This window comes from Mya arenaria, chromosome 4 (assembly GCF_026914265.1).
Source record: "Mya arenaria isolate MELC-2E11 chromosome 4, ASM2691426v1".
NCBI lineage: Eukaryota > Metazoa > Mollusca > Bivalvia > Myida > Myidae > Mya > Mya arenaria.
This window is the reverse complement of record NC_069125.1, coordinates 44,028,627-44,054,133: the sequence shown is the minus strand read 5'-3', so window position 1 is coordinate 44,054,133 and position 25,507 is coordinate 44,028,627. Positions and strand designations below refer to the sequence as shown.

At 35.0% G+C, this 25,507-nt stretch overlaps 2 protein-coding genes and 2 long non-coding RNA genes across 4 annotated transcripts in view; 1 reads left to right on the top strand and 3 right to left on the bottom strand.

Moving 5' to 3' along the window:
* LOC128230611 (piwi-like protein 1) overlaps positions 1-612 on the bottom strand; it is a 37,521-nt gene extending 36,909 nt beyond the window's left edge. The window contains exon 1 of the mRNA XM_052943031.1: positions 484-612. The gene's annotated coding sequence lies outside the window, so the exon portion shown is untranslated. The remainder of the gene's footprint in view (positions 1-483) is intronic.
* A 163-nt stretch (positions 613-775) lies between these two features.
* Positions 776-12,683, top strand: LOC128230610 (uncharacterized). The gene is made up of 10 exons (XM_052943028.1): positions 776-1,314; positions 4,201-6,239; positions 6,685-6,909; positions 7,900-8,025; positions 8,236-8,370; positions 8,479-8,602; positions 8,927-9,054; positions 10,722-10,802; positions 11,300-11,470; positions 11,869-12,683. Exons 1-10 carry the CDS (start codon positions 1,173-1,175, stop codon positions 12,229-12,231), a joined length of 3,534 nt encoding a protein of 1,177 aa, XP_052798988.1. The 5' UTR covers positions 776-1,172; the 3' UTR covers positions 12,232-12,683.
* A 2,553-nt stretch (positions 12,684-15,236) lies between these two features.
* Positions 15,237-17,330, bottom strand: LOC128232380 (uncharacterized). Its single transcript, XR_008260522.1, has 3 exons — positions 17,232-17,330; positions 16,692-16,770; positions 15,237-16,387 (listed from the first exon to the last, which is right to left on the bottom strand). It is a non-coding gene; the product is annotated as an uncharacterized LOC128232380 (long non-coding RNA).
* A 4,677-nt stretch (positions 17,331-22,007) lies between these two features.
* On the bottom strand, positions 22,008-24,119 carry LOC128232252 (uncharacterized). The gene is made up of 3 exons (XR_008260513.1): positions 24,021-24,119; positions 23,481-23,559; positions 22,008-23,175 (listed from the first exon to the last, which is right to left on the bottom strand). It is a non-coding gene; the product is annotated as an uncharacterized LOC128232252 (long non-coding RNA).
* Between the last annotated feature and the right edge of the window lie 1,388 nt (positions 24,120-25,507).

Here is a 25,507-nt window from a genome sequence, read left to right as displayed (position 1 = left end):
TGGATAGACACCGTGTGAACAATATACTCATTAAAAAACCATACAGAGAAATGTACATCAAAATAGCTCAAATTAATCAGGGACCAATAACAAATCTTCTTCCAGAATAAATGCACACATCAAACAATAAGCAATTACACTTTTGACGCAAATAACTATATTTCACAAAACCACTCCGTTTAAAATATTAATGTTTTATTGTTTGAATTTGTCTCTTTTGTATATTTATAAGTAAATATTTGTGATCATCATCTGAAACCGATGTTTGATCATTTGTATTTAGTAAACATGAAACGGACGTTATTACACAACGTAAACACGTACTGTTTACAAATTTTATTGAAATTTTAAATGCACTTCACAAAACAATACATATTTTCATATTTAACACACTAAGTGCACATTTGCATATACATTGTTAATAATTTTATTTTATTGAAACCCTGAAGGGATAATTGTACATAAAGAAAAAAATATACTTACCTATATAATAATTGTTTCCATTATATACTTTGATTTCAATATCGAATATAATGAAATTAAGTTGTGTCCAATAAAGCCCGCTAGTTTAACGTACACAAGGATTGTCTCAGGTCGCATTCATGAGTGAATTATAAATTATTTCACATTTCCGCCACTAGTGGCCGTGTACAATCGATTAGCTCTACAGAAATATAATACAGTGAGATCATTAATGATTGTAATTTTCATGTAGTTGTTTCATCCCAGGTAAATTCAAATACCACGACAGGTGGATAATTATTTTAATACCATTTGCACAATAAACTGCCATATACATGTAGTAAAAACGGATACGTGCGTATAGAGCATTATGAAATGAAAGTCGTAATTCAGAAATAAGAGTGATCGGACGATTATTGTGCTATGAAATATTCGATATTTAAAAAAGTATCTGTGCCCAGTGTTGCAAACAATGAGACGATGCAACGCTTGGTTAACCGAACAAAACACTGTGTTTATTGGGTATTACGGGATTGAATGACTTAGTAAAATTTATAATATCTGAATAGTGAACTGGGGTAATATATGGTGACACAACATAACAAGTACAGTACAGTTGTACCCTGTTCACTGCGATTTACATACCGGAGCAAACAAAATGGATTTTCAGTTCTAGTTTCCTCTGTTTTAAAGACAATACCGGATAGATCATGAACGTGAACATTGATTGGTCAGCCGAGTCGAGTGATGCACGTGCTGAGCTCGACGCACTAGATCGTCAGAAGAAACGTCGTGACGCCGAACCGCTGCTGTACACCAAGATCATCACAGAATGGACAAAAGCTGCATTTGGTAAGTGTTATAGCATTTACATGTAACAGAAACTATTTAATATGATTTTCAATTGTTCCATAGATTAGTGGAGTGGATTACTTCAATTTCCAGCATTTCCTTCCAAAATCATAATATTTAATTGTTCATATTGTGACACATTGTGTCAATTTCTCCGTTAGCAATAAGCTGCCAGTACCATGCAGCAGCTCTCGTTTTCTTACAAAATACATGTAATTCACTGTTTGATGATTTGTATGGTAACATATATACCCTGTCAGGGCTGTAATAATTTTATTATTGTGATTGTAATTTATTAGTTAGATAAAACCACATGTACTATGATTCAGTGCAGATTCTCTACAAAGGGAAGGATGTTATTATTTATGAGTGCTATGTTCTATAATGTTGTATATACGTCACACTTTCACTTATATAATGGTTAAACAAGGCCCTCAAGTGCTTGGCATCGTATAATTATATGAAACCCTGATAAGAGTTACCATTGTTATAGACAGTTATATAATGTTTAAACAAGGCAATGCATCCCCGTTAAGAGATACCTAAAAGCTTCCCCTAGTTATTGATATACATGTATCACAAATTCTTTCTTAAGCTTCGATAAAATCCTCTTTGTATTACACAATACCAACCTGGATACATATTGTATAATGAAAGGCGACCCGAGTTCTGTTTTCCGTTTCTCATTTTAACATTTATTATGAACGATTTTATTACAATACAAAACACATTGAGACTATTGTATCAGGTTTATATGACTTCACGGACCTATAAGTCCGGGATGACTTAGCACATTTAAAGCTGCACTCTCAGAGATATACCATTTTTACAACTTTTTTTTATTTTTTTTTGTCTTGGAAAGAGCAAATGTTTGCATAAATATCTGCAAACCAATGATAAAAGATTGCTGATAAAAAATAGATCGTAGATTATCATATTTCCGTTTAAAAATTAATGTTTTATGGCTTAAACCGTTAGGAAAAATGCATTTAACATCGTTTTTTGAACTGAAATATAAAATTCTGCAATCCAGTTAGAAGCAGTCTTATATAATTGGTTTCCATGGATTTTCGCAAAAAATGGCTCGTTCCAAGACAAAAAAAAATAGAAAAACGTCCAATCTGTGGGAGTGCAGCTCTAAAAACAAAAGAATACAAATACATTATAATTAAATGATCTTGCTGATGTTTTGGCACCAAAAATGAGTTTTCTCGATAATGCATCTGAAAACACTTATATCATAATTATTTAACTCTTTGATACCGAAATTTAGAATTTTTTTTTTATAGTACTAACACCTGGTTGTAGTGGGGAGCGAACCCAATCCGGAACAGTCTATAATAAAATAGATAACTGATACTATATCCACTCGCCCGCAAGTACTCACAGTAAGTTGACTGATTTTTCACGTGATAATGTCAATCAACCAATCGCGATACAGCCTTTTGATGAATCGCATTACTAATGCTTTTCAAAATCGTGGACTTCAACGACAAGATTTTAGCATGTATTAGCATTTGTTGAAGGGTTCCAGTCGTCAGTATTTTAGTTTTAACACTCCTAATGATTTGCCACACTTTATTTCGTAATAAAAAAATCCGCAATAAGTGCATTTTACAAACCGTGAAATAATCCCTTCAAGGACCTACATAAGTACCGAGCAAAAAGGAAATAAATGTGTCTGAATATGTGCGGATATGCAAATCCTCCCAACCACACCAACCCCCCAGTAAGGTTCTATTGATCGATAGGCATAATACCCAAACGGATAAAACCATCCATATGAACCGTTTTACTTCATTTATTATGACACATATGACTTTTAATCATCTTTAAAATTACCAAATACATGTAATAATATTACTTTTTCGACCAGCAAAACGTCTTTGATAGTGTAATTACGTGTATTATCGCTATTCTATTCCAGTTATGAACATTTTTGTAGATTGCCGTTAGTAAATTTTGCAAAAATGTATTTATGTATTGGTTTAAGAAATTGACTGGTTATTAAAGTTCATCGTAAAAACAATATAAAAAAGTAACTGTACCATATTGTAAAACATACGATTATGAAAAAACAAACGATAATGGTAATGTGCATATACAGCGCGTATATGCATAGATATAATACGATCTCTATTTTTTTCACTCTGGACTGGTATTCAAATTTGTCTTCATTGGATCTAAAAACGACGTAGCTAATCAGATTACTTGTTATTACTGACCAATAGAGTGAATGAAGTCATTGATGTATGACCCTAAGATAAACGTAAGTTCGGTATTATATACAGGTCCCAATATCACAAAATTACTTCAGTCATTTCTAAATCTCAATCTCAACTCATTTTACAAAATAACAGCATGCAATTATCGAATATCTCCTAGTGCTTTAAAGATGCACTCTTGCACTCAAATGAGATTTACCACAATTAATAATATTGTTTTAATATCCCAAAAAGGAAGCATAAATGTCGAAAACAATGGTTCCTATGAAGGATACCGAGTTTAATCTGAAAGAAATGTGCAGATAAAACACAGTATTTCTACCTTATGAGACTATAGCTGACCACAGTAAATCTTTTAGCATTCACCAATCACTAATATTTTTGTGCTTTCTTTTATTAAATACACGATTACAATCTTGTTATCAGAAATTAATATTTTCCATGAATGCATTATTTAGTAAGTACATAAAGGTTTATCAGTCAAATTTAATGTTTGTGATACATGTATATATGTATTGACTTTGAATAAGAGTGTCACTTTAATATTTAGAAGCTGGTTCACTCATTCATGCATACACTCATTCTACAGCAAAAATATTATTGAGTAAAACCCATTGTGTATACAAGAATGTATAATTCAAAACAAGTTTTTACTTTTCAGCGGTGGCATTAATTCTACAGGTGTTAATGTTTGCCACAACGGGGATTCTCCTTTTGACCGGTTACGATATTCTACCCATTTTTTTTGACGACGTGCCCATGCGTATGACGGATGAGCCATGGGACGCACGCTGGTACGCTTGGGAGGATCGAAACGACTTCCCGGGCAGTTACAAGCGAAGTGGGGAGGGGTTTAGGACAGCCACAAACTGGTTCAGTTCTATTGATATCATTTTCGATGCTGGCACCGGAAGAAATATTTTCAACAGAGATATTTTAAAAAAAATTCGAGAAATTGAAGACGAAGTTACTCACGCTAAGGACTATGATAAGATGTGCCAACTAGATCCGTCGACAAACGATTGTCTCCCTCCTGGATCTGTTACTCAGTTCTTTGACGGAACATTTGCAAGCATTAATCCTATATTCAACGATACTAACTTCGAAAATATAAATGCAGTAGCCAATGAAGCAAAAACTAACAATTTGACGAAAGAAAAGTTTGCATATTTTCTGGACAAAGACAACACACATTCCAATAACGTAGTCAAGACCTCGATAACAAGAACAACTATTTACTTCGGCCAGCCACATGAAACATACGAGGACACGCAGGATACAAGAGTGGATGAATACTGCGGTGAGGTTATGAAACCAATATTAGAAAAACACATGGAAGAGAATGGCCTCTTTACTATGGTCTTCCGATCGGTGCCCCTCTGGCAGTACGATGTGAGAAATCAAGCATTTAAGGACATGTATTTAGCCGGGGCAAGCATGGCTTTTATATTCTTCTTAATCCTGTTTCACACAAGATCGCTTTGGATCGCTGGGTTTGCAATGATGAGCATCTTTGGAAGCTTTGTGACCGGAAACTTGATATACAATCTTATCTACAGCTACAAGTATTTGGGATTCTTCCACGTCCTAGCTGTGTTTATAATTCTTGGCATTGGTGCAGACAATATTTTTGTTTTCTACGACATGTGGAGAGCTTCTGCTACAGAGCAATACTTAAGTTTGGCCCACCGACTGTCCGATGTGTACAAGCGTTCAGCCATAAGTATGTTCTTTACGTCGTTAACTACAACAGTTGCTTTCCTCTCCACAGCCATCTTGCCACTGTTGGGAATAAGGTCTTTTGGGTTGTTCGCTGGAACTGTTGTGGCAGTTAATTACATTTCGGTAATAACTCAGTTCCCTATTGTAATACTTATGTACCATAAATACTTTGAACATACTAAATGGCCATGTTGTGTTCCGTGTGTGCATTTGAAAAAGAAATGTTGTCAGAAAGAATCGGAACATTATGAAGAAGATGGCATCAGAGAAAACCGACTTAAAAACACAGAAGGCGACGAGGATGTCTCCAAGAACGTCGATCGTGGGAAATTTAATCCGGTTTTCATTTCAAACGATTATCAGAGCTACCCAGGACAGTCTCGCTTTCCGAATGAAAACCGACCTCGCTCAATATCGCCCTATATAGTGGAGCCTGGTCCCGATTATTCTTTCCCTAGGATTAATGGTGGCTCTCCTGAATATTCCAATGGCGGTATTAGGTCGGACAGATATAATGACAATCGTCAACCCATCCATATTCAATATACAAGAAATAATCAGGAAGGAAATCTCCCACGGAATGGAGGGCCATATGACTATGAAGTAACACCGTTTCCACACAAAGGCTATGAAAAGCGCAGCCATGATGATACGTTTTTCTACGATGGTAAGAAAGAAACGGGTCGTTTGCAAGGGAGTCCTGCTCGACATTATAAAATTGATGCACCGAATGATAGGTATCAGAATGGAGGTATGGACTCTGGAAAACATTGGAATCCAGTGAAGCAAGCTGTTCAATCTTCGAGTAAAGAACTACAGGGGCGCAAAAAGAAGTCCATATCAGTGCAGTTCTTTACGAATTACTACTTCCGGTTCGTGACCCATCGGGTCATTCGCTGGGTAATTCCGCTCGTTTTGTTCGGCGTTCTTGCATTCTTCATCTACGAAGCTTCAACTTTGAAAGCTGCTGGAGAAATCGTAGGTTAATAAACAAATCTGTGTTTTTAATGATAAAACATAAAATTCACTATATAATTTTGTTGGACATTCGAAACCCGGTCCTTCTGCTTGAATTTCAAATTAAACAGGTTGTTAACTGAGCATTAGTTTTTAAATAAGCAATTTATTTACCAAGTTTACAAAGTTCAAAAAGAAAATAATAATTGAAAAGAAAGTTGACAAATCGTATCTTTATAAACGTACCTATTATCTAACAATTAATGTTGTTTTGTTTTGTTTTTATCACACAATTTATTATATAGTATGCGTAACTTTTAACATAGCTGTTGTACTTAAATAAACAAAATGACCTCTTTTATCCAAAGCTTTATTGCAACAAATATTTTGTATGTTTTTACCGTAAGTAATTGGCAATTTCATATTGTATAACATATTTAAAATTTGGCAACCTTTACAATTTCAGTTCAAAGTTCTTCCGGATGACCATCATTTTGTGAAGGCAGCAGTTTACAAGAAGGAGAGTTTTGTTAGCAACAGCAAAGCGGAAATTGTTTCGGTCAACTTGATGTTTGGATCGTTGGAGAATGACCTCAGCGTGTGCGACTTTACGACCCCTATCTGCCGAGGGAATCAAGGACACGATCCAAGGTTCAACCCCAGCACCATGGAAGCTCAACTTGTTATTAAGGTAATACTCTAAGTCATATGACAATAATAATACAAACATTACAGGTCGAAACCCAGTAGCGCCACAATCCTCTCCTACCAGATTTGTTTTAGCAATAACCCTGGTTAGAAGCACAAAGCTGGATGTCTGACCGACACTAAACGAGAAAACACACGTCGTTTAAATATCACAATAATGAGACAATTGAAATTACAGGTGGAAGGCCAGTAGCGCCGCCCCAAAACAAAGACAGGCATTAAAATTAAAAAGAACTAGTATGAGGTCCCTGGGTCAAAGCGTTCTCAAGTTATTGATCGGAAACCGTTTTTCATGTTAAGGTCACACTGACCTTGACCTTTGACCCACTGACCTCAAAATCAATAGGGTTCATCTGCTGGTCATGACCAATACACCTACCAAGTATGAGGTTCCTGGGTCAAAGCGTTCTCAAGTTATTGATCGGAAACCGTTTTTCATGTAAAGGTCACACTGACCTTGACCTTTGACCCACTGACCTCAAAATCAATAGGGTTCATCTGCTGGTGATGACCAATACACATACCAAGTATGAGGTCCCTCGGTCAAAGCGTTCTCAAGTTATTGATCGGAAACCATTTGGTATTCCGACCGACCGACAGACAGACAGACCGACCGACCGACCGACCGACATGTGCAAAACAATATACCCCACTTTTTTCAAAAGGGGGCATAAATATATGTAAAGATGTTGGGAAAACCGCATTGGTACGGTCTAAGAAATATTAAGTTCACTGGGAAGTAAACCTCACGCTTGCCTTCATAAAGTTTTGATAAATTGGCGAGATTCACATAAACGTACTACTTTTGGTGTTTGTTTCAAAAGTACAAATACGCCATTAGTGATCGATCTTGCAGTACGTATAACATACTTGAGAAAGCGTTACCAGTGTGGCAATACATCCAAATGTTTATACATGCATCGATTAATAGTTATAGAGTAGTTGCGTTTGTATTTTCCATTTTCCATTTTAGAATTTATGCACCACATTGAAGACCCTGCCGGAAAAAGACGCAGAGGACTTGGCCATTCTTAAAAATCAATTTACAGGCCAGTACGAAGTCAAATGTTTTATGGACAATTTTGAAGTATTTTTAGAAGTAAGTATCCTACCTCAGTTATATATGTGTGTGTATCTTAATGAAAACGCAAATAGATAATGTGATAAGGTTTTATTGGAATGACACTTTCATAAAATTTAAAATGGGTAACAAAATTATAGCGTAGTGGTACGCAAAACTTATTTTAAGACCCTCTCCTTTGAAAATCACATCCATTTTTTTAACTTACAGCATATAAATTGATTACAGAATGAAGCTTCGACAACAGGCGAAAATCTGACTTTGCCTATTACAAACGCAAAAATGGTGGCCTTTATGAACACCAGACCCAAGTTCTACAACCTCACAGCTTTTGATGTGAACACGTTTAATGATACATTACAGGTAACTATCGCCATATTTTGAATCATCCTGATTTTGGTTAATTCATTCTCAAGTATTTATTGTTCAATGTATCCTTGTAAAGACGTTTTCTAAAATGCATTATTTTAGGTACCATTGTCTTACTGGCTTTTCAATAGATACGACGGGTCGTTTTCGGATGATTTTAAAACCTACGATTCCATGATCGGGGAGGAAAAGGTCAATAGTAGCCTGCCCGTCAGCTCCTCCTCAAGTAAGAGCTTTAACTCATACATTTTGAACAGAGTAGACTAATAACGGCAATCGTAACAACTCGGTCATCTCCAGTAAGCTTCGAGATAGACAATTATGTTGGATAATGGCCGAGGTGTTCCGATTGTAATAATGGTACACTCGTATTATTTCAGCCATGACGTCTCTTTTTTCGTCAAATGATGTCATAATTTGAAAATACAGCTATGATTTCAAAGTCAAAAACAAAACATTCAATGTAAATCGAAACATGAATAATTCATTCCAATTGTTGAAACTATATAAATACGGAGAAAAATAAGTATTTTTTGTTGTTTTGTTGCAGATGCCTACTACGGCAACAACATCATGCATATGACAATCCAGGTTGACACATCACTCCGGTTTGGGACTTTAAACCCAAGCGAAGGAATTCCAGTCAGAGACAAGTGGGAGGAATTTATGGGCAAAGAGGCAATACCAATTTGAAAACTCTGAATGATTAGTTGATCTGATTTAAATTCGCACACAGAACTGGGCTGGTTTCACACAAAAAATCAACAACATATGTCACATAAAAAATACTCAGCATATACTTCATTGCTGCGTGATTGGATTCTAATTATTCGTGACTGTCGATTCATATTATTGCAAATATTTTCTCATCTTAAGTAGTTCGAGAAACTAGCCCTGGTTTTTTAATTTTATGCCCCAAATCTATCGAAATAACTTAAACGTAAAAGGCTTATTATAATCTTTCAGATAGCTTAATTTCATACTTAATTTTTGGTAACAAAAAAATAGTTTACCGTGACAATCATACATATAATTTAATGATCTCAAAATCTCATTTAAGAAAAAAAAGTTCACAATTTTATCCGAAATGAAAATAGTGTGCTTAGCTTGAGCCTCTTATAAGGAACTTCACATCGTTTGAGAAATTTGGTCCTGGTATTTCGGGATCTTTAGAAATATCAACTTAGTGATTACCGTTAAACATGACACGTGCTTAAAATTGGTGACAGTATTGCAATTTGCCAAATACCATTATCTTATTAAATAACAATCTCAATCTAACTATAGCTGGTCCATTTTTAGCTCGACTATTCGAATGCATGTAACAAGGAAAGCTATACTACTCGCCTTTGCGTCGACGTCGGCGTCACACCTTGGTAAAGGTTTTGCATGTAAGCACCTTTAAGTCAATATCTCAGCAAATGCATCATGTATTGCAATGAAACTTAAGATATGTATTCCCAACTATATAACCTACTTAATTAAGAAAGATAACTCTAATTTGAATATATTGCAAATCACGGGCCTTGTAAGCACACAAAGGTTAATATCTCAGCAACAACTTGATGTATTGTGTTGAAACTTTATATAATGGTACTTAACCATCCAAACTACTTAAAACCAAAAAAGATGAATCTTTTTTTTATATAAAATGCAAATTTTGACCCTTTATATTATTCGATTTAGAAATTCTGGTTAAGGTTTTGCATGTCAGCACTCATAAGTTAATATATCAGCAACCACTTGATGGATTGCATTGTGACGTTATGCAACGGTACTCAACCGCCATAATTATAAACTACTTGATTAACAAAGTTAGATAACTCTGTTTTGCAAATAATGGCCCTTCATTATTCGACTAAGAAATTCTGGTTAAGGTTTTGCATGTTACTACATTTATGTCAATATCTCAGCAAGTACATCATGTATTACATTGAAACTTTATAAGTGGGCTCCTAACCATCCAGCTTTCTAAATTAATAAAGTTAGGTAACTCTGTCTTACATATGACATAAGTTTTGCCCCTTTATTTTTCGAATTATGGTTAAGGGTTTTCGTGTAAGCACATGTAAGTCAATAGCTCACCAACTACTTGATGTATTGCATTGGAAATTTAAACAATCAAGTATGATAACTCTATCTTAAGTATAATATAATTTTGCCCCTTTATATTTTGACTAAGAAATTCTGTTTTTTTTTTGCATTTAATCAAATTTTACAATGCATGTTTCACTAAATACTTTGCAAATCTTAACTCTTTTCACAAGTATTAATGTTTCAATGTTTCTACAAATGAAAGATCACGCAGGTTTAGCTGAAAATCACTCAACGGTTTTGTTTTATAGTTGAAGAAAATGCCCGCAGAGTTACAGAGCGGATTCCAGATGTCTTCACACCAGGCCTGGGTCTGGATTACAAGGCAACAGGTCGTTTATTGCATTAGTTATTTATTTTACAGCGATTGTGAAACAAGTCATAACAACATTATATTAATCAATTTCGTTGGCACCATGTAAGTGTGGTCTTGTTTTTTTTTCGCGGAGAAACGGAGAAAACCCACTTGTCCGGCTTGGTGACCACAAACGAAAATCACATGCACCATGACCGGGAATCGAACCCAGGTCGCCTAGGTGAGAAGCCAGTGTGCTAACCGCTCCGCTAAAAGGACAACCGGTTCATTGCATTGCTTTTTTTATCATCATTTTTTACAAAGACTATTGTGAAACTAGCCCACAGTACACAACATGGGCTTCTGAAATATGTTGTTCAAAATATATTTTCGGTATTGTTAAAATCAATTCTGTAGTGGATGATTGTTTCTCAGTTATTTTCTTTTCAATTGATTTCAACATTTCATTTCTATGATTTCAAAATATATCATGCATTGCAAACGCTCATTTACATTTTTGCAATCCTTTTACAGAGAATGATAATGAACGCTATGTACGGCATCATTATCGGTGTGTGCCTAGCGTTCCCCATATTGGTCATAGCGACCGGAAACATCATCACCGGCCTGCTTGCCACGTTCTGCATGTGCTGCTGTACTGCTTGTGTCGTCGGCGTCATTCCGTTGGGCGGTTGGAACCTCGGGGTATACTTCAGTCTCCTTTAAAATATCATTTTTAGAACTATTTTGCTTATAATTAACCCTCTTACTTAACTGATTTTTAATGGTTAAAGGAAAATAAGGAATATTTCTTATATATAATGATGAACAAAAAGAAAAAAAATGAAAAATGTGACTGATTATTTCAATATCATATGTGAACAGGACCAATAGCAAATCCTACCCTCAGTTGGATAGTAATAACTTGTATGCGTACATTGATACCATTTCATATCTTCTTGTAGTGTCCCGGTATATATGAAATATACAGCGCTTTACCGCCAGAATTTAATTGATAAAGTAGTTCCAACTTTCTGAAAAGTTTTAATGTAAAATGGACATATTCTTTCAGTAATGATAATTTACCAATTCTAATTCTGCAGTTGGTTGAATCCATCAACATGTGCATGATCGTAGGCCTTGCGGTTGATTACGTTGTCCATCTGGCGGAGGGATACACCCACTCTATGCACCGCGACCGCCTATCTCGGGTCCGCGACATGCTCGAGGAAATGGCCGTGCCCGTATTCTTCGGCGCCATTACCACCCTCGGGGCCGCCGCCTTCATGTTCCTGACTAAGCTCACATTCTTTATGCAGTTCGGAGTCTTCCTGTTTTCAACCATTGGGTTCTCATTAGTGTACTCCATGGGGCTGTTTGTGACCCTTATGGGCATTGTTGGGCCCGAAAATGACACCGGGGACCTTTACGCGTTGTTCAGGCGGTGTTGCAGACGGCGAAAATAGCTCAAATGACAGAATATTTGGGAACGAAACTGCCTGTTGATAACATATATATATACATTTACAATTTGTGGAGTCTCATTTTAAGATATGTAAAGTTGATTTTTAACCAGTGCATCTGCTTACCAGTGTATTGTTGCAAAATTGGCATATATGTATGTGTTGTTTGTATCTGTAAAAGAAATGCTTTTTACCGATATATTTTAACAAATACATAGTTTTACATTTTACTATGTATAAATGTAATAAACAGGCCCCAATTTCTCGACTTCAGGCTTATGTAGCTTATTTCAATTACTCAAAATACATACTTGAATTGAATTTTGATAAATAACTTAATCCTGTTATAAGGGACTTAAAAAGTTTCGAGAAATAGAGGCCTGGATAACATTGAGGCTTTTGTGAGTTTATGTCTTGACGCAAAGAGTTCAATAAACGCAGCAAATGCATCGCAATATGTTCGTTACCGTTCCGAAGAGTTCAATAAACGCAGCAAATGCATCGCAATATGTTCGTTACCGTTCCGAAGAGTTCAATAAACGCAGCAAATGCATCGCAATATGTTCGTTACCGTTCCATGACAAAACCAAAGCATATTAGTTACGCAAATTCCGTAGTGTGTGAATTTCGAATTGTGCACAAATAATCAGGACAACTTGCAATGACTGAGATAGTTTAAAGACAGCCTTTTGTGGATATCAAGTTTGTAAACCGCGCAATAAACTACATGGGACACCGATAATTACCCAACATACTCGAATTTCATGTCAGTTTCCTTTGTTACAGAATTGAGACGAGATCTGGTGTATGAAGAAGGTATCAAATAACATTTAATAAATACATTTAATGAATATTTTTGGTTTCAGTTACAGTAAGCTGCATTATCATGCTCTAAGACAAGATACATCAGACAGGTGTTTACTTATATCAAAACTTTCAAATGTCCCCTTCATGTATGTCGAATAACTTTAAATGTCGCAACAGTAAAGTTGTATAATAGGGACAACATACTTTGTTATAATAATGTCTTTTAGGCAAAGTGTTTACGGAACAATCGGATGGTCCCGATACTTTAAGCAGAAAATGCATTTTTCCAAGATACATTAAGTACTATGGCATTGTTTTATGAACTTTGTTATATTCATCTTGATAGCCCTTACCAAAGAATGTTATTTGGACGTTGTTTACCTTTGACATAGCGTAATACAAAATATACTCAAAATGAACACTAATGTACATATCGACGCTTCGTTTGTCTTTGGTCATGCAGATACTGCAGATGTAATTTTGGTGTTTGTACTCACAAACGGGGTGTTTTCAGTAAATTGATAACGTATGCTTAAATAACGCCTCTATTAATTACATATATCTCACAGTGGTGTTGATATTATTTTTGGTACTTAGGAGTTGTTATTCACAAATCCTTCGTAATCCACCAGCAGGGAAGCAAGTAATTCAATACTAGTAATTTAAAACTGCTGCGCACATAATATAGAAAACTAGAGTTTGCGTTTTTGTCTCCCTCATTGTGTGGTCATAGGTGGGAAATAATCAATGATGGACATGAAATTTGTACTAATGGACTGGAGACGAACACACATAGGGGTCATGTATTGGTCATTACCAACCTGCATTCCAAGTATTGAGTTCCTGGGTCCAAGTATGGTGTTCCTGGGTCCAAGCATTCTTTAGTTATTGAGCGGAAAGATGTGTGACGTACGGACTGGTGACCAACAAATTGTTTTTCACCTGAAGGTAACCGATTCAAGTTTTCTTTAGTTATTATTGGAAATTGTTCTTCCCTCAAGAACATTGCGACCTTGACCTTTGACCTACTGTTCTTAAAATCAATTGGGGTCATCTAAAAATCAAGACTTACTAGCAAACCAAGTGTAAAGATCCTGTGCCATGCATTAAGTTATTAAGCGGAAACATTATTTTACCTGTAGGTCACCTTGATCTTTGACTTGCTGGCCTGAAAGTCATTAACTAGTCATGACCAACTGACATACCAAGTATAAAAATCCTTGGTGCAAGGGTTCTTCAGTTATTGAGCAGAAACCGTATTTTCATCTTGCGGTCATTACGACCTATACCACGCCCTTGAACTTTGACCTACTGATCCCCAAATCAAAAGGGGTCATCAAGTAGTCATGACCAACTTGCATACCAAGTATGAAATTCTAAAGTGCACGCAATTTTACGTTATTCAGCGGAAACCGTTTTTGTCACCGCGACTTTGACCTACTAATTCCAAAATCAATAGGTGTCATCTACTAGTCATGAAAAACTGGCACCCCAAGTATGAAGTTCCTGTGTGCAATTGTTCTTAAGTTATTATTGGAAACTGTTTTTTTTCCATTCAAGGTCACTGCAATATTGACCTTTGGTATACTGATCCCTAAAATTAGAGGTCATCTTCTAGTCATGACCAATCGGCATATCAAGTGTGAAGTTCCTTAGTACAAGGGTTCTTTAGTTGTTCAACGGAAACCATTTTTTTCCCCTTAAGATCACTTGACCTTTTGATCTTAAAATCGACACAGGTCATCAGCTAGTCATGACCAACTGGCTCAACAAGTATGAAATTCCTGGGTTAAAGTGATCTAAAGTTATTGAGCGAAAATCGTTTATTCACCTCAAGGTCACCACAACCTTAACCTATAACCTTCTGATCTTAAATAGGGATCATCTTCTAGTCATGACTAACAATCATACAAAGTATGAAGTTCCTGGGTCTTAGCGTGTTCAACTATTGAGCGGAAACGAAGTGTGACGGACAGACTGACTGAGGCACGGACGGACTGATGTGGCAAAAACAATTATTGGGGGGACATAATTGCATTTTAGTAAATACTGATGAGAGCTACCTTGGTTGCCCGAAAAACTCATTAAATGCCGGAGAAATACTTTTTGAGATTTATATTGGCCTCATCAACCAACCCTATTCTGAAGGAAATATTAGTACCATGAAATGTCATTACTAGAATACAATAAAACAGAACAGATATGTGTTCATACTCTTTGATGCTTTTATTTGATCATATTACTAATACCACACATGAGAATAAAATCAGTAAGATGACAGATTCAAACAAATGGCCCTTCTTTATATTTACAAGAACACATGTACTTAAACATACAACTTAGAAAACATAGTAACTGAAAATAGTTTTAATTGAAATAAAGTAAATTAAATGAAAATATTTACAAATTAACATCATGAGGATCTTCATAAAATACAAATTCAAATATGTCACATATTTGATTTACACAATGTTAAATTAAAATATGTCAAACAACAATTAAACACATCTTCAATGAACTAAAATACTACAAAGTCTGCATTGGGATTCTTTGATACATACATCTATAAGTGATGACAAGGATGTTTAAGTACACTATTTATGTAACATTATCAATGTAAAAATGACCAGCATTTCCTTTATCTGAATACAGTCTTATATTCCCTCCAGTGGAATCAATAAGGCAAAATTATTCTATTAGGAAATTGAAAATACAATTGGTTAATTAAAATTACAAAATTACTTGCAATAAATATCAACTTTTGAAAACACCATAAATGACTGAATCCTTTCAATTTTTTTAAACAATACTTTGATACAATATCATTCCTAAAAAAACATACATGTACGGTATAACCACACTTATATTCATAATACTTAAATGTACCTTTGTGTATTTTCAAACTTCAATAAAAATGTACATACACATTTAATTTAGTCTGATCAATCATGAATGATTAGCCTAATCTTGAATTGATTATGCACATGTAGTAATCCGCTTAAAATCAATACACATCAAAGTATTGCCAGAGAAAATAAGTAACTAAAGGTGAAATTTAATTGGAATTTATCAGAATATTTATTACTAAAATATTTTCATAAATAATACAGTGAAATGCAGTGAAATACACAATACTGTGTCATTTGAATGTTTTTGACTTCCCAGATAAAACCTTTAATAGACAGATTGAGACGTTTTTAGCTTAAAACACAGTCTGAACACCTTAAACCAGTCTGCCAACCTGGCACCAGTCTCTTGCCACCTATCACATGTTGCTCTCTGTACGAAGGCTTTGTTGCGTTTATAAGAAATAGTCTGGCTGGGGCTTTTTGGTAAGTATTCCTCGAAGCTCCTGTAAAACAAAACCACGTAATTGGTTAAACATTTACACAAACAGATCATCCACAGCTGTGTTGAATCATCATTCCCAGATAAATCAGAAATGTAACACATGTTTTTATGCAAAAGAACAAATAAAAAACAACATGAAGCATGACATTGAGAAAGTTTCAACCTTGTTTTTTCAATCCACTTCACAGCTACCAGAAAACTTTTCATAGGGTTTAATCAAAAAGCATATAGGAATAATTGAATTATACAAATATCCAATAACAACATATAACTACAGCAATGCTTCCTTAAAAAAAATCCATTACCTGAGGAGCAGCTTCAAATATAGTAAAATCTCTCTGTAAATGTTCATCTAACTCTAGTATTGCAGCTACATTGCCGCATCTGAAAGAACAAATTCTTTTAATTACAATCTGCAATACAGTACTTTAATAGTCCACTACTTCATCCAGACTGCAATCACCTTTAGCAGTGGTTTTGTACAGATCAAAGGATGTGTGTTTCATTTAAATGGCATATGCCTTTCATAAGAAGCTCGGAGCATAAACAAAGGGAGATTATACATCGTCTTCAATCAAAGTATCCATTTACAAACTAACAAACCCCTCCCCATCTAAAGCGCTTACAGAAGTAGTAAGGTGCAGATCAGACAATAATTGTTTGTATAAAATTCAAAATGGTATATAAAAGGCAATGCCAACTACAATCAAAATTTACCAAACATACTATCAAAGTATTCAATTTTGTTTTCACAATGTTAAGTAGTAATTTAGTGCTGAATATGTTGTGAGAACCATCACTGGTCTAAATGAATTGCAAATCAATTTGAAAATGATACTGTCTACCGTAAATGACTGGGTATTAGACGCACTTTTCCCCCTCAGATTTTGATGCAAAAAAATGCCTGCGTATAATACCCAGTAACAATTTTTTTTAACTTTTTTTCTGAGGTCAATTTCAAGATGAGAGATTGTTTCGATTTATGTAGAAAGGGATGTTACTCGCGTCATATTAATCGAGTATATACGGGTTAAAACGGCAGTTGAAGATCGGGATACGGTATATCGTAAGATGTTTATAATTTCAACAAAAATATTTTTCGATTAAAGTTACCGTAATTCACCTAAGAGTTCGGACACTCTAAATATTTGGACACCCATAATTACTTCCCAAAATAATTTATTTTGCGTACCTAATTTTCAGACACCCAAAGGACATCAATCATAACTTTCATAGTTACCAAGTTTCACAGACGAAGATTATTGATTTTTATCTTTTCAATGCCTGGCTAGTCCCTAAATCTGGTCCGTAATGTCCCTAAATCTGGTCCGTAATGTCCATGGTCCGTAGTGTCCGTGACCCGGCTAGATTACCTAACCGTATACAACACTGTGACAATTTAATTAGTTACTACCCATCCTAAACGATTTATTGCCTGTTTAAAAGGAAGTGCGATATATTTATTTGAGGATTAAACAAACAACAAGGGCAATCAAGGGATTAAGAAAACATCGACATGACATGTTCGTAAAACAATCTGCCAATAAACTTTCAAACTTGTACCACACTTATATCTACTATATGAAGCAATTATCGTACAGTTATACATTAATCCTGCATAGCAATGTCCATGCTCTCCACGAGATCCTCGTGGGTATAACTGTAAGTTATGTGACGTCACACAGTGTGACTCTTTGATCTGAAGCCGATAGAATGTGTTTATTCAGTTCAGTTTTAATTAACTTGATGAAGGATTTACACTTAAAGGCGTAATAAGTAAGTTTATGACCATTGATTACTACGGATAAATTAATAAGTGGTAAAAAGCAACCATGAAGAAACTAGAAATGTGTCCATAGGACACGGATGCCCCCACTTCGATTTTTTGTCACAGAAAATAAGCCATAATGATTATTCAGGATAATCTGAGGGCCCTAACTCCTAAATGATTAAAGCGATTTCCATGGCTATCGAACTTGATCAAGATATTATGGTCACAAACATGTGTTAAAAGTTTGGTGAGGATTGGACAAACAGTTTTCAAGAATTAGATCGGAAACAATCTTCAGGACGTATTTTTCAAGTCTTTTTTTGCAAATAAAGGGCCGTAACTCCTAAATGACAAAAGCGATTTCCATGGCTATCGAACTTGATCAAGATATTATGGTCACAAACATGTGTTTAAAGTTTGGTGAGGATTGAACAAACGGTTTTCAAGAATTAGATCGGAAACAATCTTCGGGAATTTTTGGCAAAAAAGGGCCGTTACTCCTAAATGACTAAAGCGATTTCCATGACTATCGAACTTGATCAAGATATTATGGTCACAAACATGTGTTTAAAGTTTGGTGAGGATTGGACAAACGGTTTTCAAGAATTAGATCGGAAACAATCTTCGGGACGTACGTACGTACGTACGTACGTACGGACAAGGGCAACCCTATATGCCGCCACTTTGTGGGGGCATAAAAAGGCAGGTTAAACAAACATGTAAATAAAATGTAAAAATGAAAATTTTCTATGTATTCGCGTTGTTCAGGCGGTGTTGCAGACGGCGAAAATAGCTCAAATGACAGAATATTTGGGAACGAAACTGCCTGTTGATAACATATATATATACATTTACAATTTGTGGAGTCTCATTTTAAGATATGTAAAGTTGATTTTTAACCAGTGCATCTGCTTACCAGTGTATTGTTGCAAAATTGGCATATATGTATTTGTTGTTTGTATCTGTAAAAGAAATGCTTTTTACCGATATATTTTAACAAATACATAGTTTTACATTTTACTATGTATAAATGTAATAAACAGGCCCCAATTTCTCGACTTCAGGCTTATGTAGCTTATTTCAATTACTCAAAATACATACTTGAATTGAATTTTGATAAATAACTTAATCCTGTTATAAGGGACTTAAAAAGTTTCGAGAAATAGAGGCCTGGATAACATTGAGGCTTTTGTGAGTTTATGTCTTGACGCAAAGAGTTCAATAAACGCAGCAAATGCATCGCAATATGTTCGTTACCGTTCCGAAGAGTTCAATAAACGCAGCAAATGCATCGCAATATGTTCGTTACCGTTCCGAAGAGTTCAATAAACGCAGCAAATGCATCGCAATATGTTCGTTACCGTTCCGAAGAGTTCAATAAACGCAGCAAATGCATCGCAATATGTTCGTTACCGTTCCATGACAAAACCAAAGCATATTAGTTACGCAAATTCCGTAGTGTGTGAATTTCGAATTGTGCACAAATAATCAGGACAACTTGCAATGACTGAGATAGTTTAAAGACAGCCTTTTGTGGATATCAAGTTTGTAAACCGCGCAATAAACTACATGGGACACCGATAATTACCCAACATACTCGAATTTCATGTCAGTTTCCTTTGTTACAGAATTGAGACGAGCTCTGGTGTATGAAGAAGGTGTCAAATAACATTTAATAAATACATTTAATGAATATTTTTGGTTTCAGTTACAGTAAGCTGCATTATCATGCTCTAAGACAAGATACATCAGACAGGTGTTTACTTATATCAAAACTTTCAAATGTCCCCTTCATGTATGTCGAATAACTTTAAATGTCGCAACAGTAAAGTTGTATAATAGGGACAACATACTTTGTTATAATAATGTCTTTTAGGCAAAGTGTTTACGGAACAATCGGATGGTCCCGATACTTTAAGCAGAAAATGCATTTTTCCAAGATACATTAAGTACTATGGCATTGTTTTATGAACTTTGTTATATTCATCTTGATAGCCCTTACCAAAGAATGTTATTTGGACGTTGTTTACCTTTGACATAGCGTAATACAAAATATACTCAAAATGAACACTAATGTACATATCGACGCTTCGTTTGTCTTTGGTCATGCAGATACTGCAGATGTAATTTTGGTGTTTGTACTCACAAACGGGGTGTTTTCAGTAAATTGATAACGTATGCTTAAATAACGCCTCTATTAATTACATATATCTCACAGTGGTGTTGATATTATTTTTGGTACTTAGGAGTTGTTATTCACAAATCCTTCGTAATCCACCAGCAGGGAAGCAAGTAATTCAATACTAGTAATTTAAAACTGCTGCGCACATAATATAGAAAACTAGAGTTTGCGTTTTTGTCTCCCTCATTGTGTGGTCATAGGTGGGAAATAATCAATGATGGACATGAAATTTGTACTAATGGACTGGAGACGAACACACATAGGGGTCATGTATTGGTCATTACCAACCTGCATTCCAAGTATTGAGTTCCTGGGTCCAAGTATGGTGTTCCTGGGTCCAAGCATTCTTTAGTTATTGAGCGGAAAGATGTGTGACGTACGGACTGGTGACCAACAAATTGTTTTTCACCTGAAGGTAACCGATTCAAGTTTTCTTTAGTTATTATTGGAAATTGTTCTTCCCTCAAGAACATTGCGACCTTGACCTTTGACCTACTGTTCTTAAAATCAATTGGGGTCATCTAAAAATCAAGACTTACTAGCAAACCAAGTGTAAAGATCCTGTGCCATGCATTAAGTTATTAAGCGGAAACATTATTTTACCTGTAGGTCACCTTGATCTTTGACTTGCTGGCCTGAAAGTCATTAACTAGTCATGACCAACTGACATACCAAGTATAAAAATCCTTGGTGCAAGGGTTCTTCAGTTATTGAGCAGAAACCGTATTTTCATCTTGCGGTCATTACGACCTATACCACGCCCTTGAACTTTGACCTACTGATCCCCAAATCAAAAGGGGTCATCAAGTAGTCATGACCAACTTGCATACCAAGTATGAAATTCTAAAGTGCACGCAATTTTACGTTATTCAGCGGAAACCGTTTTTGTCACCGCGACTTTGACCTACTAATTCCAAAATCAATAGGTGTCATCTACTAGTCATGAAAAACTGGCACCCCAAGTATGAAGTTCCTGTGTGCAATTGTTCTTAAGTTATTATTGGAAACTGTTTTTTTTCCATTCAAGGTCACTGCAATATTGACCTTTGGTATACTGATCCCTAAAATTAGAGGTCATCTTCTAGTCATGACCAATCGGCATATCAAGTGTGAAGTTCCTTAGTACAAGGGTTCTTTAGTTGTTCAACGGAAACCATTTTTTTCCCCTTAAGATCACTTGACCTTTTGATCTTAAAATCGACACAGGTCATCAGCTAGTCATGACCAACTGGCTCAACAAGTATGAAATTCCTGGGTTAAAGTGATCTAAAGTTATTGAGCGAAAATCGTTTATTCACCTCAAGGTCACCACAACCTTAACCTATAACCTTCTGATCTTAAATAGGGATCATCTTCTAGTCATGACTAACAATCATACAAAGTATGAAGTTCCTGGGTCTTAGCGTGTTCAACTATTGAGCGGAAACGAAGTGTGACGGACAGACTGACTGAGGCACGGACGGACTGATGTGGCAAAAACAATTATTGGGGGGACATAATTGCATTTTAGTAAATACTGATGAGAGCTACCTTGGTTGCCCGAAAAACTCATTAAATGCCGGAGAAATACTTTTTGAGATTTATATTGGCCTCATCAACCAACCCTATTCTGAAGGAAATATTAGTACCATGAAATGTCATTACTAGAATACAATAAAACAGAACAGATATGTGTTCATACTCTTTGATGCTTTTATTTGATCATATTACTAATACCACACATGAGAATAAAATCAGTAAGATGACAGATTCAAACAAATGGCCCTTCTTTATATTTACAAGAACACATGTACTTAAACATACAACTTAGAAAACATAGTAACTGAAAATAGTTTTAATTGAAATAAAGTAAATTAAATGAAAATATTTACAAATTAACATCATGAGGATCTTCATAAAATACAAATTCAAATATGTCACATATTTGATTTACACAATGTTAAATTAAAATATGTCAAACAACAATTAAACACATCTTCAATGAACTAAAATACTACAAAGTCTGCATTGGGATTCTTTGATACATACATCTATAAGTGATGACAAGGATGTTTAAGTACACTATTTATGTAACATTATCAATGTAAAAATGACCAGCATTTCCTTTATCTGAATACAGTCTTATATTCCCTCCAGTGGAATCAATAAGGCAAAATTATTCTATTAGGAAATTGAAAATACAATTGGTTAATTAAAATTACAAAATTACTTGCAATAAATATCAACTTTTGAAAACACCATAAATGACTGAATCCTTTCAATTTTTTTAAACAATACTTTGATACAATATCATTCCTAAAAAAACATACATGTACGGTATAACCACACTTATATTCATAATACTTAAATGTACCTTTGTGTATTTTCAAACTTCAATAAAAATGTACATACACATTTAATTTAGTCTGATCAATCATGAATGATTAGCCTAATCTTGAATTGATTATGCACATGTAGTAATCCGCTTAAAATCAATACACATCAAAGTATTGCCAGAGAAAATAAGTAACTAAAGGTGAAATTTAATTGGAATTTATCAGAATATTTATTACTAAAATATTTTCATAAATAATACAGTGAAATGCAGTGAAATACACAATACTGTGCTATCACTTACTGGCAATCATTTGAATGTTTTTGACTTCCCAGATAAAACCTTTAATAGACAGATTGAGACGTTTTTAGCTTAAAACACAGTCTGAACACCTTAAACCAGTCTGCCAACCTGGCACCAGTCTCTTGCCACCTATCACATGTTGCTCTCTGTACGAAGGCTTTGTTGCGTTTATAAGAAATAGTCTGGCTGGGGCTTTTTGGTAAGTATTCCTCGAAGCTCCTGTAAAACAAAACCACGTAATTGGTTAAACATTTACACAAACAGATCATCCACAGCTGTGTTGAATCATCATTCCCAGATAAATCAGAAATGTAACACATGTTTTTATGCAAAAGAACAAATAAAAAACAACATGAAGCATGACATTGAGAAAGTTTCAACCTTGTTTTTTCAATCCACTTCACAGCTACCAGAAAACTTTTCATAGGGTTTAATCAAAAAGCATATAGGAATAATTGAATTATACAAATATCCAATAACAACATATAACTACAGCAATGCTTCCTTAAAAAAAAATCCATTACCTGAGGAGCAGCTTCAAATATAGTAAAATCTCTCTGTAAATGTTCATCTAACTCTAGTATTGCAGCTACATTGCCGCATCTGAAAGAACAAATTCTTTTAATTACAATCTGCAATACAGTACTTTAATAGTCCACTACTTCATCCAGACTGCAATCACCTTTAGCAGTGGTTTTGTACAGATCAAAGGATGTGTGTTTCATTTAAATGGCATATGCCTTTCATAAGAAGCTCGGAGCATAAACAAAGGGAGATTATACATCGTCTTCAATCAAAGTATCCATTTACAAACTAACAAACCCCTCCCCATCTAAAGCGCTTACAGAAGTAGTAAGGTGCAGATCAGACAATAATTGTTTGTATAAAATTCAAAATGGTATATAAAAGGCAATGCCAACTACAATCAAAATTTACCAAACATACTATCAAAGTATTCAATTTTGTTTTCACAATGTTAAGTAGTAATTTAGTGCTGAATATGTTGTGAGAACCATCACTGGTCTAAATGAATTGCAAATCAATTTGAAAATGATACTGTCTACCGTAAATGACTGGGTATTAGACGCACTTTTCCCCCTCAGATTTTGATGCAAAAAAATGCCTGCGTATAATACCCAGTAACAATTTTTTTTAACTTTTTTTCTGAGGTCAATTTCAAGATGAGAGATTGTTTCGATTTATGTAGAAAGGGATGTTACTCGCGTCATATTAATCGAGTATATACGGGTTAAAACGGCAGTTGAAGATCGGGATACGGTATATCGTAAGATGTTTATAATTTCAACAAAAATATTTTTCGATTAAAGTTACCGTAATTCACCTAAGAGTTCGGACACTCTAAATATTTGGACACCCATAATTACTTCCCAAAATAATTTATTTTGCGTACCTAATTTTCAGACACCCAAAGGACATCAATCATAACTTTCATAGTTACCAAGTTTCACAGACGAAGATTATTGATTTTTATCTTTTCAATGCCTGGCTAGTCCCTAAATCTGGTCCGTAATGTCCCTAAATCTGGTCCGTAATGTCCATGGTCCGTAGTGTCCGTGACCCGGCTAGATTACCTAACCGTATACAACACTGTGACAATTTAATTAGTTACTACCCATCCTAAACGATTTATTGCCTGTTTAAAAGGAAGTGCGATATATTTATTTGAGGATTAAACAAACAACAAGGGCAATCAAGGGATTAAGAAAACATCGACATGACATGTTCGTAAAACAATCTGCCAATAAACTTTCAAACTTGTACCACACTTATATCTACTATATGAAGCAATTATCGTACAGTTATACATTAATCCTGCATAGCAATGTCCATGCTCTCCACGAGATCCTCGTGGGTATAACTGTAAGTTATGTGACGTCACACAGTGTGACTCTTTGATCTGAAGCCGATAGAATGTGTTTATTCAGTTCAGTTTTAATTAACTTGATGAAGGATTTACACTTAAAGGCGTAATAAGTAAGTTTATGACCATTGATTACTACGGATAAATTAATAAGTGGTAAAAAGCAACCATGAAGAAACTAGAAATGTGTCCATAGGACACGGATGCCCCCACTTCGATTTTTTGTCACAGAAAATAAGCCATAATGATTATTCAGGATAATCTGAGGGCCCTAACTCCTAAATGATTAAAGCGATTTCCATGGCTATCGAACTTGATCAAGATATTATGGTCACAAACATGTGTTAAAAGTTTGGTGAGGATTGGACAAACAGTTTTCAAGAATTAGATCGGAAACAATCTTCGGGACGTATTTTTCAAGTCTTTTTTTGCAAATAAAGGGCCGTAACTCCTAAATGACAAAAGCGATTTCCATGGCTATCGAACTTGATCAAGATATTATGGTCACAAACATGTGTTTAAAGTTTGGTGAGGATTGAACAAACGGTTTTCAAGAATTAGATCGGAAACAATCTTCGGGAATTTTTGGCAAAAAAGGGCCGTTACTCTTAAATGACTAAAGCGATTTCCATGACTATCGAACTTGATCAAGATATTATGGTCACAAAC